Source organism: Pelophylax lessonae (assembly GCF_965119305.1).
Source record: "Pelophylax lessonae genome assembly, chromosome: 7".
NCBI lineage: Eukaryota > Metazoa > Chordata > Amphibia > Anura > Ranidae > Pelophylax > Pelophylax lessonae.
In genome coordinates, this window is record NC_138774.1 from 234886734 (window position 1) to 234901435 (window position 14702).

The 14702-nt window shown below is 44.0% G+C and overlaps 1 protein-coding gene across 1 annotated transcript in view; it reads left to right on the top strand.

Moving 5' to 3' along the window:
• Positions 1–14702, top strand: part of IRAK1 (interleukin 1 receptor associated kinase 1) — a 188404-nt gene that overhangs the window by 75689 nt on the left and 98013 nt on the right. Inside the window, exon 2 of the mRNA XM_082264522.1 lies at positions 6920–7096. Coding sequence (XP_082120648.1) covers positions 6920–7096 — 177 coding nt within the window. The remainder of the gene's footprint in view (positions 1–6919; positions 7097–14702) is intronic.

Sequence of the window (14702 nt, forward strand, 5' to 3'; positions counted from 1 at the left end):
AATGACCCTAAGCACAAGGCTAAGCTGACCCTCCAGTGGTTACAACAGAAAAAGGTGAAGTTTCTGAAGTGGCCATCACAGTCTCCTGGCCTTAATATCATTGAGCCACTCTGGGGAGATCCCAGACTGGTGGTTTACGCAAGATGACCAAAGACTTTGCATGACCTGGAGGCATTTTGCCAAGACAAATAGGCAGCTATACCACCTGCAAGAATTTGAGGCCTCATAGACAACTATTACAAAAGACTGCACACTGTCATTGATGTTAAAGGGGGTAATACACAGTATTAAGAACTAAGGGGATGCAGACTTTTGAACAGGGCCCATTTCATTGGGTTAAGCCTAGTACACACGCAACGATTATCGGCCGACCGATCGTCCGTCTTTTGTCCAGAGTGGTGTTTTGTTGGTTGGAATGTGCCTAGACTGCACACGAATTTTCTCGCCCGACAAAATTCTACTTCAGAAGTGATGTCATGTGTTGGTTTGCTTTCTTTGTGTTCTTTCTTCACTGAGCATGCCCAGACTTGCTCATTAGATTTTTCCCTGTCTAAATCTGTACTGACTGCACGAAAATCGGCCGTGTTTTGACGGCTTACAAAAATTTTATAGCCTGCACACCAGATTTTTTTCAGCCGAAAAGTCTGAGTCGGTTGTGGGAAGCATCATACTAACAAGCCGAAAATCGGCAGATCGGTCGTCGGACGAAAATTCCCTGCTGATTTTCGACGCGCGTGTACGGGCTTTACTTGTTGCCATGTTTTGTTTTATAATTGTGCCATTCTGGTATGACCTACAGTTACAGAATATGAATCCAATAAGAAATAGAAGAAAGGTGTTTTGCTTGCTCACTCATGTATCAAAGGTACGCCACATTTATTCGTTGGGGAAAAATAAAAATAAACACACACCATAATTTTAGACAATTTATTTTGAAGGTCAGCAATACCCTACCAATCTTGACACCAGGCAATACTAGAACATTTAGGGTTAAAGGCCAGACTTTGGCTTCAGCATTCTGACCTTAATCCCCAATCACTACTCAAAAGAAGACCTGTCACCACAAATTAAGACTCCATAGCTCAGCACTACTACACCCTGCCCTGCTCCGTATTTGTACCAGATATTTCTCCAACTTTCTTTTGAGTTTTTTACTCTCCTTTATCTATTGCCTTCTGGAATCTTGAACAGTAAAATGTTTTTATTATTTGGAAATGTTCTTGTAATAGTAGATTTCCCGCAAGGCTCTTCTCTCCCATGCGTCCCATACAATATGTGCACTTTCTGCCTTTTCAGTTGAATGCCTGAGCTGCTGAAAGATGGCAGCATTGTCCGACATCTCGCCTCCTATATTATGCATGCCACGCTGAACAAAAGCCTCACTTAGGAAACTCACAGCCTGTTAGCTGCAGCTTAATGTGAATCCAAGCCTTCTGAGAGTAGCTCCTTTTATTAAAATCTGTTTAAAACTCGCTAAAGAAAACCTTTAGCTGTGCAATTAATATACACAGTTATAAAGGGCTTGCGTTGTTCATTGTTAGAGAAGAACTTGGATTTAGATGCTTGTCTGTATATAGACCGCAGTGAAGGAACTGGTAAAAATCTAGAGATGTGTATTAATTCTTGTTTTGGTTTTTGGTTCCTAGAATGGTGATAATCTTCAAATTTGCAGCATTGGACATCTCAGCAGATTTAATTTTTTCACCACCATATTCATGTGCCAAGGTAACCAAAAGCAGTTTAGTGAAAGAGTAAGTCTCCATTCACACTAGTACGACTTGTCAGGCGACTTGGTCAGCCTGACAAGTCGTGCACCGTCGCGGTCCATAGTGTAGTACAGGAACGGTTCGAATAGGAGCGACACAAGTCGCTCCAACTTAGAAAAAGGGTCCTGTACTACTTCGGGGCGACTTGCATAGACATTCATTTTATGAAGTCCGTGCAAGTCGCGCTGCACGCGACTTCACAGGTCGCCCCCGAAGTCGTGCCGCTTCAGTGTGAATGCGGTCTAAGGGCACATTCACACCAGAAACACTGTGTTTACTGCCCATTTGCTGAATGCGGAATGACATGCATTGATGCGAATTTAGTACGTGCATTTGCGGTGCATTTTTTCTAAGCTTGCCTTTCCTTTGACCTCGCTTCTGTCTTCTTTCTTTGTGAGCTTTTATGTGCACTGTACTGCGATGCAAAGCATTTTCATGCAATAACCTGCATTAGCGTGTTTATTTGCATTTGCAGGGCAGAAAAATGCAGCATGCTGTACTTTTTGTTTTTTTACTGCAGGACAATATGTGTACTGTGAAATAAGCTCATAGGATACCCTGGATTTTGGACTGTCTATGCAGTTGGAGTGCAGTCAAAAATGCATCCTACTGCATATGGTGCGAATGGGCCCTAACGCCACTTTTCTTGAGAAGAAAGAAATCCCCTTTGGGTGATAAATGTACATTGCCAAAATCTTTGCAGTCTTTGTTGCAGATTCCTACCTGTTTCTGTTCTGACAAAAAATCTGCTGTGTGGAGAGTAAATATGAATGGGAGTGACTTTCATTATGAATCAGCCAACGCACTAGAAAAGTTGCACTGTCAGCATCCCTTTAGAAGTGATTAACCCTTTGAAATGATCTCACTAAAACTTAAAATGTTTGTTGCAGAGGATGCCTAAAATCTGAGTTGCATCTTGGTGCAGACCAATCGCACAAGCAGGAAATTGGATTTCTGGGGAGGTTCTGTATACCAGCAATGTACAGAAGGCCTGTAGGTTTCCATATTGCACAGAAAATTACAGCAACTATAGATTGGAAAGGAAAGGCCATTGTTATTCAAATAAATGACAGTATGACTTGTGCAGGAATCATATATGAAACCTATTTTTTTTTTTATTTGCAATATATTTTTTCCCAATAATTTTTTTTTAGTCCTATTCCAAAAATAATACAAAGGAGTCATTCTATTATACTGTATAGTGATAAAGAGCTTTCCCTTTCGTTTATTGACAGACACAGCTCCTGATTTTCATAACCATTGGGTTATTCTGCCCCCTACAGGAGTAGGACACTAGGCAGAAAATAATTCTGGCTACACCCATGGGCAGTCCCAGGGATTTTATTCCCTCTCTCTGTATAGTCACTCAGTTTTTTTTTCTGCCTAGTCAGGACCTATTTCTTGCTGGGATCTTTGGTCATGGCAAAAATGTATTAGATAGAATTTTTTTTTTCTCCTGGATAATCTACATCCAGTGGTTACCCCAGTCTAGCTGGCGATCGCGTGCAAACCTTAGCTCCACGCTAAGTCAGCCGCGATATAGCCCCACTGAACGGGGGATGGCCTGTGAGTTAAACGCCTCGTGAGGTCGCATACGACCGGTCTCGACCCGAGTTGCAGCGTTGCATCAACACAATTCCCCCATCAATTCACACAATTCCCCCATTAACACAGGCAGTGCTGACAGGGGAATCTGCAATTGTCTTCTCCCAGCGGTGGGGCAATTGCTGATTCCCCTGTCAGCACTGTCTGTGTTAATGGGGGAATTGTGTGAATTTCATTCCTGTCACCCCTAGTTGCAGGAATGAAATTCGCACCCTGTATGATAATTGTAAGAGAATCCAGCAGGCTGGCTGTACCCAAGTTGATCGATCAACTTAGTACATTCAGCCTGCCCATTAACGGTTCGAATCTTGACCAGTTCCTGCTGGACTGTCTGAGATTCGAACTGTGTATAGGCTGGCTTTACTCACCAGATTAGGAGTGAGTTTTGATGATGCTGTTCTGCTCATTGTTCTCCTTACTGGAAAGAAAGCAGTTTCTGAAACAAAAATGCCTCATTTATTTTGTTGATCTGTGCTTCCTACTCTTCTACTGCGATTATTGCTCCATAAATCATCAAATCATTTATCCTCAGGGGAGCATCTCTGACAAGGGGAAGCAAAGCCCTTCCCTATTAACCACTTGCCGACCGCTGCAAGTACATATACTGCGGCGGTCAGCCCCGGCCAGGCAAAGTGACGTAATATATACGTCACTAGCCTGTCACCGGCTTGTGTGCCAATAGCAGGCGAGCGCGCGCCTGCCGCGGCTCGTTCACTAAGGAGTCAGTGTGCGTGACTGGCGGACCCGATGTCCGCCGGTCACTCTGTGATCGTCGGTAGAGAGGGAGAAAGGCAGGTGGCTAATGTAAACAAGCCGCCTGTCATTCTCCCCTGTGTAAAAATGGAGATCAGATGGTTCTACTATGTAGAACCATTGATCTCTGTTTTTACACTAGTAGACATGTCCCATCACAGTTAGAAACACGCCCCTAGGACACACTTAACCCCTCCCTCTCCAATACAGTTAACCCCTTCCCTGCCAGTGTCATTTTTACAGTAACAGTGCATATGTATAGCACTGATTACTGCAGTAATGTCACTGGTAACCCCAAAAGTGTCAAAAATGTCAGTCAAGGGTCCAATCTGTCCGCTGCAATGTCGCAGTCCCGCAAAAAAAATCGCAGATCGCCGCCATTACTCGTTAAATAAAAAAAACACCAAAAATGACAAAAATCTTTCCCTTTGTTAGTAAACGCGATAACTTTTGCGCAAACCAATCAAAATACGCTTTTTGTGATTTTTTTTTTTTTAACCAAACATATGTAGCATAAAACAAATTGGCCGAAAATGTTAAAAAATTTAGATTTTTACATTTTTTTTTGGGAATTTCATATAAAAAAATGTGAAAAATATTGTTATTTTTGCAAAATTTACGCTCTTTTTTTGTTTATAGCGCATGATCAAAAAATCGCACAGGTGATCAAATACCACCAAAAGAAAGCTCTGTTTGTGGGGAAAAAAAGGACGTCAAATTTGTTTAGGTACAGAGTCGCATGTCCGCGCAATTGTCCGTTAAAGTCACGCAGTAAAAAATCGCAAAGAAACCCCTGGTCAGGAAGGGGGTAAAATCTCCGGGGCTTAAGTGGTTAAGATGGCAGCTTCCACACAGAAACGTCACATGGAACAAGATCCACTTGCAATGGAGAAAAGATCCGCTGCAGAAGAAACTCAGGCTTTACTAGTGACTAGTCCTTTGTGCTCTGCTTGCCCTTTGTGGCAAAGTCTCCACAGCTTAGGGCATCTTTAATCACAGACACCAGGAGACTAGATCTGTTATCTTTTTAGAATGTATTGGATGTACACAGAGGAGAGGAAGTGTTGAGAAGACTCATTGCTTTGTGTTGACATACTGATGCTCCATAGTGGGGATGAGCAGCATCTTCTTGAAGCAGACTCTGTATTTCATGAATGAACAGAGCCTACATTCACACACACTGTAGCTAAGCATAGTTATGTGCAATGGCATGAACAAAGACACAGCAGAGCGCCCTTCTTCACAGAGACTGTGCCATGCCTTCTTTGCTAATTTGAACAATCACATTTTTTTCTGCAGTTTACTAAATCAAATCAAACGAAATCAACGAAAATAAGTTGCACGAGAAGTGTCACCAAATAATAAAAGAGATTATTTCTCAGTGGCAGCTACACTCACAAAATATCCACATAAACATTATACATATTAAAGCAGAGTTCCACCCAAAAGTGGAACTTCCGCTTTAGGCAGTTCTAACCCCCTGACATGCCACATTTGGCATGTCATTTTTTTGGGGGGGGGGGGGGGGGGCGGGTACCTAGTTTTGACATGTACCCGCTCCCACTTCCGCTCAGAGCGCCGCGGCGCCCTGAGCGGAAGTTCTCCTCTCCCCCTCCCTCCCTGCAATCTTCTGGGACATGTCAGAGGTCCCAGAAGATTGCCGGCCAATCACGACGCGTAGCGCAACTCGCGCATGCGCAGTGCGTACCCGGCTGTGAAGCCGCAAACTGTCACAGCCGGGTACCCACACCAGTGATGCCAGCGCCGCAGAGCAGAGAGGGAGAAGAGTGAGGCTTCGGGCGGCCGCATCACTGGACTGTTGGACAGGTGAGAGTGTGAGGCTGGAACTCCGCTTTAATACATATAATATAATACATATTAATAAAAACGTGTTACGCATCTATACCAGCTTCAACTCTTCTGAAAAGGCTGTCCACGAGGTTCCAGGAAGCGCATTTGTGAGGACAGGCACTGATGTTGGACAAGAATGCCTGGCCCATATCATTTGGTGGAGGGGGATTATGATGTGGGGTTGTTATTCAGGACTTGGGCTTGGTCCCTTAGTTCCAGTAAAGGGAACTCTTAAGGTGTCCGCATACCAAGACATTGAAAAATTCATGCTCCCAACTTTGTGGGAACAGTTTGGGGATGGCCCCTTCCTGTTCCAACATGACTGCGCATCAGTGCACAAAGCAAGGTCATAAAGACATGGATGAGCGAGTTTGGGGTGGAGGGACCTGACTGGCCTGCTCAAAGTCCTGTCCTCAACCCTATAGAACAGTGGTCCTCAACCCTGGTCCTCGGGGCCCACTAACAGGCCAGGTTTGCAAGATAACTAAATTACATCACAGGTGATCTCATTTGCTGTTCAGTGATTGCAGTATTCTAGTCTGCATCTCCCCAAGGTAATACTTAAAATCTGGCCTGTTAGTGGGCCCCGAGGACCGGAGTTGAGGACCACTGCTATAGAACACCTTTGGGATGAATTAGAGCAGAGACTGCGAGCCAGGCCTTCTTTCCAACATCAGTGCCTGACCTCACAAGTGCCCTTCTGGAAGAATGGTCAGACATGCCCATAGACACACTCCTAAACCTTGTGGACAGCCTTTTCAGCTTTTTTTGTTATATCTGCAAAGGGTGGGCCAACTCAATATTGAACCCTGCGGACTAATACTGGGATGCCATTAAGGTTCATGTGGGTGTAAAGACAGGCGTCCCAATACTTTTGGTAATATAGTGTATTAGGCACAACTTTCTATATGTTAAGGTATTTAATGCAATCATCTGTTTTCCAGCTTCCATGATCATATGTGACCAGACGGCTCTTCGCCTCCTGGAACAGCAGGGACGCCAGCGCAACCGGACAGAAGCCGTCATGTGGAACTGGATGAACAGAAACGGCAGAGTGGGAGAGCTGCTGTCTGTTTTGCAGAAACTGAGTTTATGGCGAGCCCACAGCATCATTGAATACTGTAAGTGGTTTGTTTTGTTTAAGAGCTTTATCTTCAGATGAAATGACATGTACATTTCCTGAGGTCATGGAGAGTTAAAACATGTTTCTTCTCCCAAGCTGCTGACATAAACTAACTTTTCAATTTGCTATGGAAAAACTGTGCCACCTTGCTGCTGGATGGCCGAGGTCCCCCTAAACCCATGCTTAATTACCATGGTACAAGACAATACAAACAAGAGCCCTAAGGCTGTGACTACGTTTTTCCGTCATGACTGTTAGACATGAGATGATGCCAAATTAACCGAATCTCAATATACGTGGAATGTGAAATGAATTATTGGCTGTGAGATGAGGCAGATGGCTTCTGACTTTGATTGGATTTATTAGAAAACATGCCTCGGTCACTACTGTTTTTCCCTAGTGGTAGTGTCGGTCATTGTCACTCTTCTCCTGCTCCCTCTCCCCTCCGTTGACTTGGCTGAGAACTGTGAGTGGTGCCAGAGGGTGCAGCGAGATCTTGCCTGCCATCCAGCCAGCCCTCCACAGGTAGGGGCAGCCTGAGTTCATCATTCACCTTTAACCACTTCCATATCTGGCCAATTCTGCCATTCCTCTCCTACATGTGAAAATCTTCTTTTTTTTGATCGAAAAATACTTAGAACCCCCAAACATTATATAATATACCTTTTTTTTTTAGCACAGACCCTAGAGAATAAAATGGTGATCATTGCAATAAAATATTAAGTTGAATAAATAGATACCGAACGTCACGCTTTAAAATTGCACACACTCGTGGAATGGTGCTTTTCATTTTTTTATAGGTTACCAGAATTATTGCTCTCTACTGTTGTGTTTTTTTTTTTTTTTTTAACTATTTATGTAATTTTTTTTTTTTTTTTTTTACACTGTCCCTTCAATTATTTTTATCACTTTTATTTCTATTACAGAAATTTGTAAACATCCCTTGTAATAGCAATGGAGCATGACAGGTCCTCTTTATGGAGAGACCTGGGGTCAACAAGATAGATATCCCCAGATATCTCCTCTACACTGGAAATCATGAGAGCGGAAATAAAACCTAGATATCTGCTTTTCAGGGAACAAAATTGGCAGTGTTTACATCTGACAGAGCCAGAAGTGACATCATGACTTTGCTTCTGGCCTCCCAGGGTCATAGAGATGGCCGGGGACCATGTGGTCTACAGCCAGCTCTATGATAATCCGGGTTCCTGAGTGCTGAGGAGAACCCAGGAAGGGGGATGTCCCCCTCCCGCTGACTGTAAAAGCAATCCAGCGGCTGAATAGCCACTAGGATGACTTTTTACTTTACAGACAATCGCTGACTGAAAATGATGCCTGTAGCTGCAGGCATTATTCAGATATCCCCACTTCAACCCAAGGATGTCCTATGATGTCTTACAGGATGGAAGTGGTTAAAGTAAAACTATGGGAAGAACTTTTTTTTTTTTTCATTTTGGATAGAGTAGGGGAGAGTTATAACCTCTGTCAAATTCCTTGTTGCCATCTGTGTCCCATTGGGGAGATTTCTTTTCCTTTTTAGTCAGTTTTCAAGTAACAATAAAAACATTATATAAAGTAACAAAATCAAGTACAAAATGGCACTGTCGTCATAGTCAGTATACAAGAAAATGACAATAATAACACATATGAAGGATGGGGGGTTCAGCCAAGAACCCATGGAAAGTCAGTAGGTAGGTAGGAGGAAATGCTCAAAAGTGGTCAACCATGAATAATCCAGTATAGTAATACATATTCGGCTATATTCTAAGAAAAGGCCAAACAGATGGCCTTACTTCAGTCCAAAATTATAGGCCCGGCGCACTGCACCTGCCCACCCTACCACCTGGGCAGGTGATAACCATGATAATGTAACTATAGCAAATATAGGAACTACTATGGCACCAAACAATACCTCTGACCCCTGGTTGAAACCTCCTGTCTTCAGTATGGAAGCTGTCTTCAAACTGGAAGCCCGGAGCTATCCTCAGGCTTGAGCAGGGGCGGCCCGTCCATTAGGGGCACAGGGGCGCCGCCCCCCCATCCATGCATCCGGACCCCTAATCTACATGCAGGGGCGCCGGATGCATGGAGTTCAATGGGGATTTTTATTTATTTTTTTAAGCATCTGATTAGATCCAGAGGCTCCCCGAACCCACCCTTGTGTGACAATAGCGAAATTAATATTCGCTATTATCACACTGACTCTTCTCCCAGACAATCAGGAAGCGGGTCGTGAGACCCCTTTCCTGATTGGCTAAAAAGAGACGTGATTTTACTGGCCATTGGCCAGGAAGAGGGAGGGGACATACGGCCGAGGAGAAGACACAGCAGCGCTCGGTGAAGTAGCAGGTAAGATGCGGGACAGCCAGTCATCCATACAGCCATCCATCCTGGGAGGGGGGTGGAAGGAGGGAGGGGGTGGTAGAGTAGATTGCATTCCAGCCATCCGTCCCGCGGAGGTTGGGGGGGGGGGTGGGGGGGGGGGTTTGTTGGTTTTGCTGCCGCCCCCCAAATTTTTATTCACCAGCCGCCACTGGACTATAGTATAACGTCCTTGCACACCTGTGTACTCACACAGGTTGCAGACATCAAGTACAAATCCAGACACAGGATTGAAGGTTCCATCTCACCCAAAACACTTTGGAAACTTCAAACTCCAGGCCCCAATCCTGGACTACAAAATCCAGAGAAAACACTGCTTTCTTTGCTCAGCAAATTATAGTCTGGCCCCTCGACTTTAAAGCTCATCGGCCGAGAGGCCGCGTATATCTGTGCTGCCTTAGGGAAGTTGTTAAAGAAAAATAATTAAAAGCTGCGATGTAGGGGGCAGATTGGGGCAAAAGCTCAAATCTGGATTGATAGCAACCGGGAAAAGGCTGTTAACAGTTTCATTCATATGACATTTGCCGCAGAATTTTCTGTTTCAGTAATTTTAAGTAAGAATGTAAGCATTGTGTACATCGTATCATTTTGCATGTACCAGGGGAGTAGAAGTCCATGGTCTTTCAGTGAAATATAGCACATGCATTTCAAAACCAACATAAATTCATGTAGATCTGCAGCCTACAGAATGGGACACTCTCTTGAAACCCTTCTAATTAGAGTACAACAATCATTACATATTTATATGTTATACAGCCTACGTCCGAAAACAGGGAGTGTCAGTAGGTCACCATCTAATGTTATCGCCATTGGGTATAAGTGTATCAAAGCTTTCCATTTAAAGCGGAGCTCCACCCAAAAGGGGAAATTCCGCTTTAATGTCTCCTGTACCTGATTTTTATTTTTTTATTTAAAGAATACAGTACAGATATCAAGCACATATGCAGGTAATTGAAACAACGGGTCTTCCGTTACAACTCCAAGGTGCGGCTTATCAAAAATGAGCAGTGTGAAAGATACAACAACTTTAACCGCTACATAGTATTAAAAATACGCATAGTGCATGCTTTTTCCAGGGCCTCCACAAGAGTGGGGTAAACTCGCACTGGGAAGGCCGTTTCCTAAGTCTAGCAGGAAAACCAACTGGTGACTGACAACAAGGGACAATAGTCTCTCATGTGGGTAGAGGCACGAGCCTGTGTGCATCCAGAGATCTTTTTCAATTGTAAAATAGAGAAAGAAAGGAGAAGAAAGACGAGGAGCTGCAAGAAACAGAGAAGTATTGTGGAAGAGAGGGAGGAGGGATAGGAGGGGGAAGGGAAAAAATAAAAGGAAAAATTCCTTCCCCCGATGCCAACCAGGGGGGGCAGGAGAGATACCAGAGGGGGTCTGAATGGCAGGAATGACGCCCAGCGATGGACCTCAAAGGTCGCAATGACCTACGCGGCACCAGTTCCCTATGAAGAGCCAGAGTAGGGCAGATACTCGTCTGAGACTCGAAAAAGAATCCAAGGCATCCACCTAGTCCAATGTGCCTACCTCGAAGGGCCGATGTGAGATCCTCCATATGCTCAAGTTCGTTCACCCTGGCAATCCATTGTAAAACTGTGGGGGCATATTGCTGCTTCCACATAGTCGGGATGCACGCGCGGGCAGCACTCAAAAGGTGTTTAAGTAAAGATTTATGGTATCTATTCTTCAACATAGGCGTGAGGTTGAGCAACACTCCTTTTGGATCATTTTGCAGGGCCACATCTGTAAACCTCCGAACAAGCTGAAGCACCGGTCCCCAGAAGGATTCGAGTACAGGGCAGTCCCAGAAAATATGTAGAAGGGTGCCCTCATAGGAGTGACACCTCCAACACCTAACACTCTGTTGAGGGAATAACTTGGCCAGAACCGATGGTGTTCTGTACCATCTGGTCATCAATTTTTAGGTAGATTCCGGATATCGGCCACTTAGAGCAGATTTGTGCACAAAATAAAGAATACATTCCCTCTGGGGATCCGAAAAAGTAACCCCGAGATCTCCCTCCCATTTTGCAAGAAAGGGGGGCTCGGACCGCTGTACCGGATTTTGACAGGTACCCATTCCCACTTCCGCTTCAATTGCCTTAGTCCTGAAGTCTTCTGGGACACATGACCGGTCCCAGAAGACTTCAGGACTAGTCAGAGTGCAGCGCCGCTTGCACAGTGGGCACCCGGCTGTGAAGCCACAAGCTGTCACAGCCAGGTGCCCATAGTGAAGATGCCGGTGAGGGAGGATACAAGGAGAACACGACTGGGGTAAGCACACCGCTGGATCGTGGGACAGGTGAGTGGCTGTTTAATAAATGTCAGCAGCTACAGTTTGTGTAGCTGCTGACTTTTAATTTTCAGAGACTGGAGCTCTGCTTTAAGAGACTCGCAGGGATATATACAGTTGTATTCAAAATTATTCAACCCCCCAATGCTGTAAAGGGTGTTAGGGAATTTAGTGTACATTTGTAATTGTATATAGAATGAAATCCTACAAGGACTTCTTAAAGAACCATATGCAACTAAAATGACATCAATTGGTTTTGTATTACAGTAGTAAATGTTTCTTTTGTGAATTCTTCATTGACACAATTATTCAACCCCTTAAAGACTACCACTCTGAAGAACAGAGGTTCATTGAAGTGTTTTCAATCAGGTAGGCACCAATTAGGCAGCTTTAAAATGACTGTGATACTCAGCTCCTTCTAGACATTTACTGGTGTGGTTACAAACATGGTGAAGTCAAGAGAATAGTCCAGGAAGACAAGAGAAGAGGTGATTACTCTTCACAGGAAGGGCAATGGATATAAGAAGATTACAAAGATGTTAAACATACCAAGAGACACCATAGGAAGCATCATTCGCAAATTCAAGGCAAAGGGCACTGTTGAAACGCTACCTGGTCGTGGCAGAAAGAAGATGCTGACTTCGACTGCTGTGCGCTACCTGAAGCGTAGAGTGGAGAAAAGTCCCCGTGTGACTGCTGAGGAACTGAGAAAAGATTTGTCAGATGTGGGTACTGAAGTTTCTGCTCAGACAATACGGCGCACACTGCGTAATGAAGGCCTCCATGCCAGAACTCCCAGGCGCACCCCCTTGCTGTCTCCAAAGAATAAGAAGAGTCGACTGCAGTATGCCAAAAGTCATGTGGACAAACCACAGAAGTTTTGGGATAGTGTTCTGTGGACTGATGAAACAGTTTGGGCCCATGGATCAACGCTATGTTTGGAGGAGGAAGAGCAAGGCCTATGAAGAAAAGAACACCTTGCCTACTGTGAAGCATGGCGGGGGGTCAATCATGCTTTGGGGCTGTTTTGCTTCTGCAGGTACATGGGAAGCTTCAGCGTGTGCAAGGTACCATGAATTCTCTTCAGTACCAGGAGATATTGGATGACAATGTGATGCAGTCCGTCACAAACCTGAGGCTTGGGAGACGTTGGACCTTTCAACAGGACAATGATCCCAAGCATACCTCCAAGTCCACTAGAGCATGGTTGCAGATTAAAGGCTGGAACATTTTGGAGTGGCCATCACAGTCACCAGACTTAAATCCGATCGAGAACCTCTGGTGGGACTTAAAGAAAGCAGTTGCAGTGCACAAGCCTAAGAATGTGACTGAACTGGAGGCTTTTGCCCATGACGAATGGGCGAAGATACCTGTAGATCGCTGCAAGACACTTGTGTCAAGCTATGCTTCACGTTTAAAAGCTGTTATAACTGTAAAAGGATGTTGTACTAAGTACTAAGATTGAATGTCACCTGGGGGTTGAATAAAACTGATAATGATGTGAGCACAGAAAAGACATTTTTGGTTATTTCATTATAAATGTTATGTTATATTTGTCTGACCTACACGTGCCTCTTTGATTAAATTGTAAGCAGGATGACTGAATAATCAAAATCAATGTCAAACTGGCCAAAACAATCAATTTCAGTGGGGGTTGAATAATTTTGAATACAACTGTATAATAAAGAATTACACCAATAAACCATATAGTGTTAAGGGAGCATTAAATTCAGCTGTTAATTAAGACATTTTACAGTCAAAAATTTAAGTAAAATAAATGAGAAATAATGAAAGTGAAAGGATGGGGGGGTGGAGAGACAATGGAGAAAAGGGGTGCCCGTGATGAGTTTCATTTGGCTGTTTGCCAGCTTATACAGGATACCGTGTGTCAAGCTGCACAAGTAACCGAGATCTATCAAAACATATTTTGAGAACATAGTATTCTATCTAAGGGAACCTCACTTGATCAAAAGTGCTTGCTGCACAATTTTAGGTATCCATACATGGGGCGGATATCAGAAAAGAGGGATCATTTTTTACCTGATTTATGGGCACATGCAGGGACTATTCTGCACGTTCCTGTTTTCTAAATGTTGGAACTTAGGCCAGCCCTTCAAGGATCAAAATTCAGCCAGTTTAGCAGGCACTGGCCGCTTTACGATCCATCCAGTGACTTGTGGAAAACCAGCCTGTTAGGTTTTTCCTAAACGATAAGTGCCGCTGGCTGTAAGCCGGCAACATTAATCATTGTATTCTGCCAACAGGGAAGACTCCCCATGCTCTCTGCCAGCAGAACACAATAGTGCGGCGAGAGGGATTCTATGATTGAAGGAAAGAAAATTGCATAACTTATGGCCTGCTTTAGACATCAGTCAGATAGTATGGAAAATTAATTTGTACAATATCCGCAGTGGTATGTATCAAACTATGTGGATTTTCTTTCATACTACAAATGATCCAGTGGAGTGCCTAATGATCGCACCTGCAAATCCGGCTTTACAAATGTATAGTAAAATCTGAGCCAGTCATGGCATATTAAGCAGTCTGATATTGTGTTCGTTATACCCATAACACAGACACTGAGATCTTGTTGTGTAGGCTGGAGCTGGCCAGACACCAACAACAACATCCGCTCCGTCTCTTTGCCAGCAGCAGTTATTACATTTGTTTAACCCATCTGATTTTTAGCACAGTCATCATGTTCGAAGACAACAATGACCTATTAATGTGGTGACATTGTTTGTAATACAGTTTTAAAGTGTTCATCTTTTCTGCAACAAAGGAAAAGGTGAACAAACATCCTCTACTCTCCCCACCTCTCTGGTCCCCGCTGTATTTACCTCCTCTGGTTGATGCGCTGTTATTGTCCATGCATCTGTTGTATTGGTCCAGGGATTTCTCACTCTTAATTCTGCAC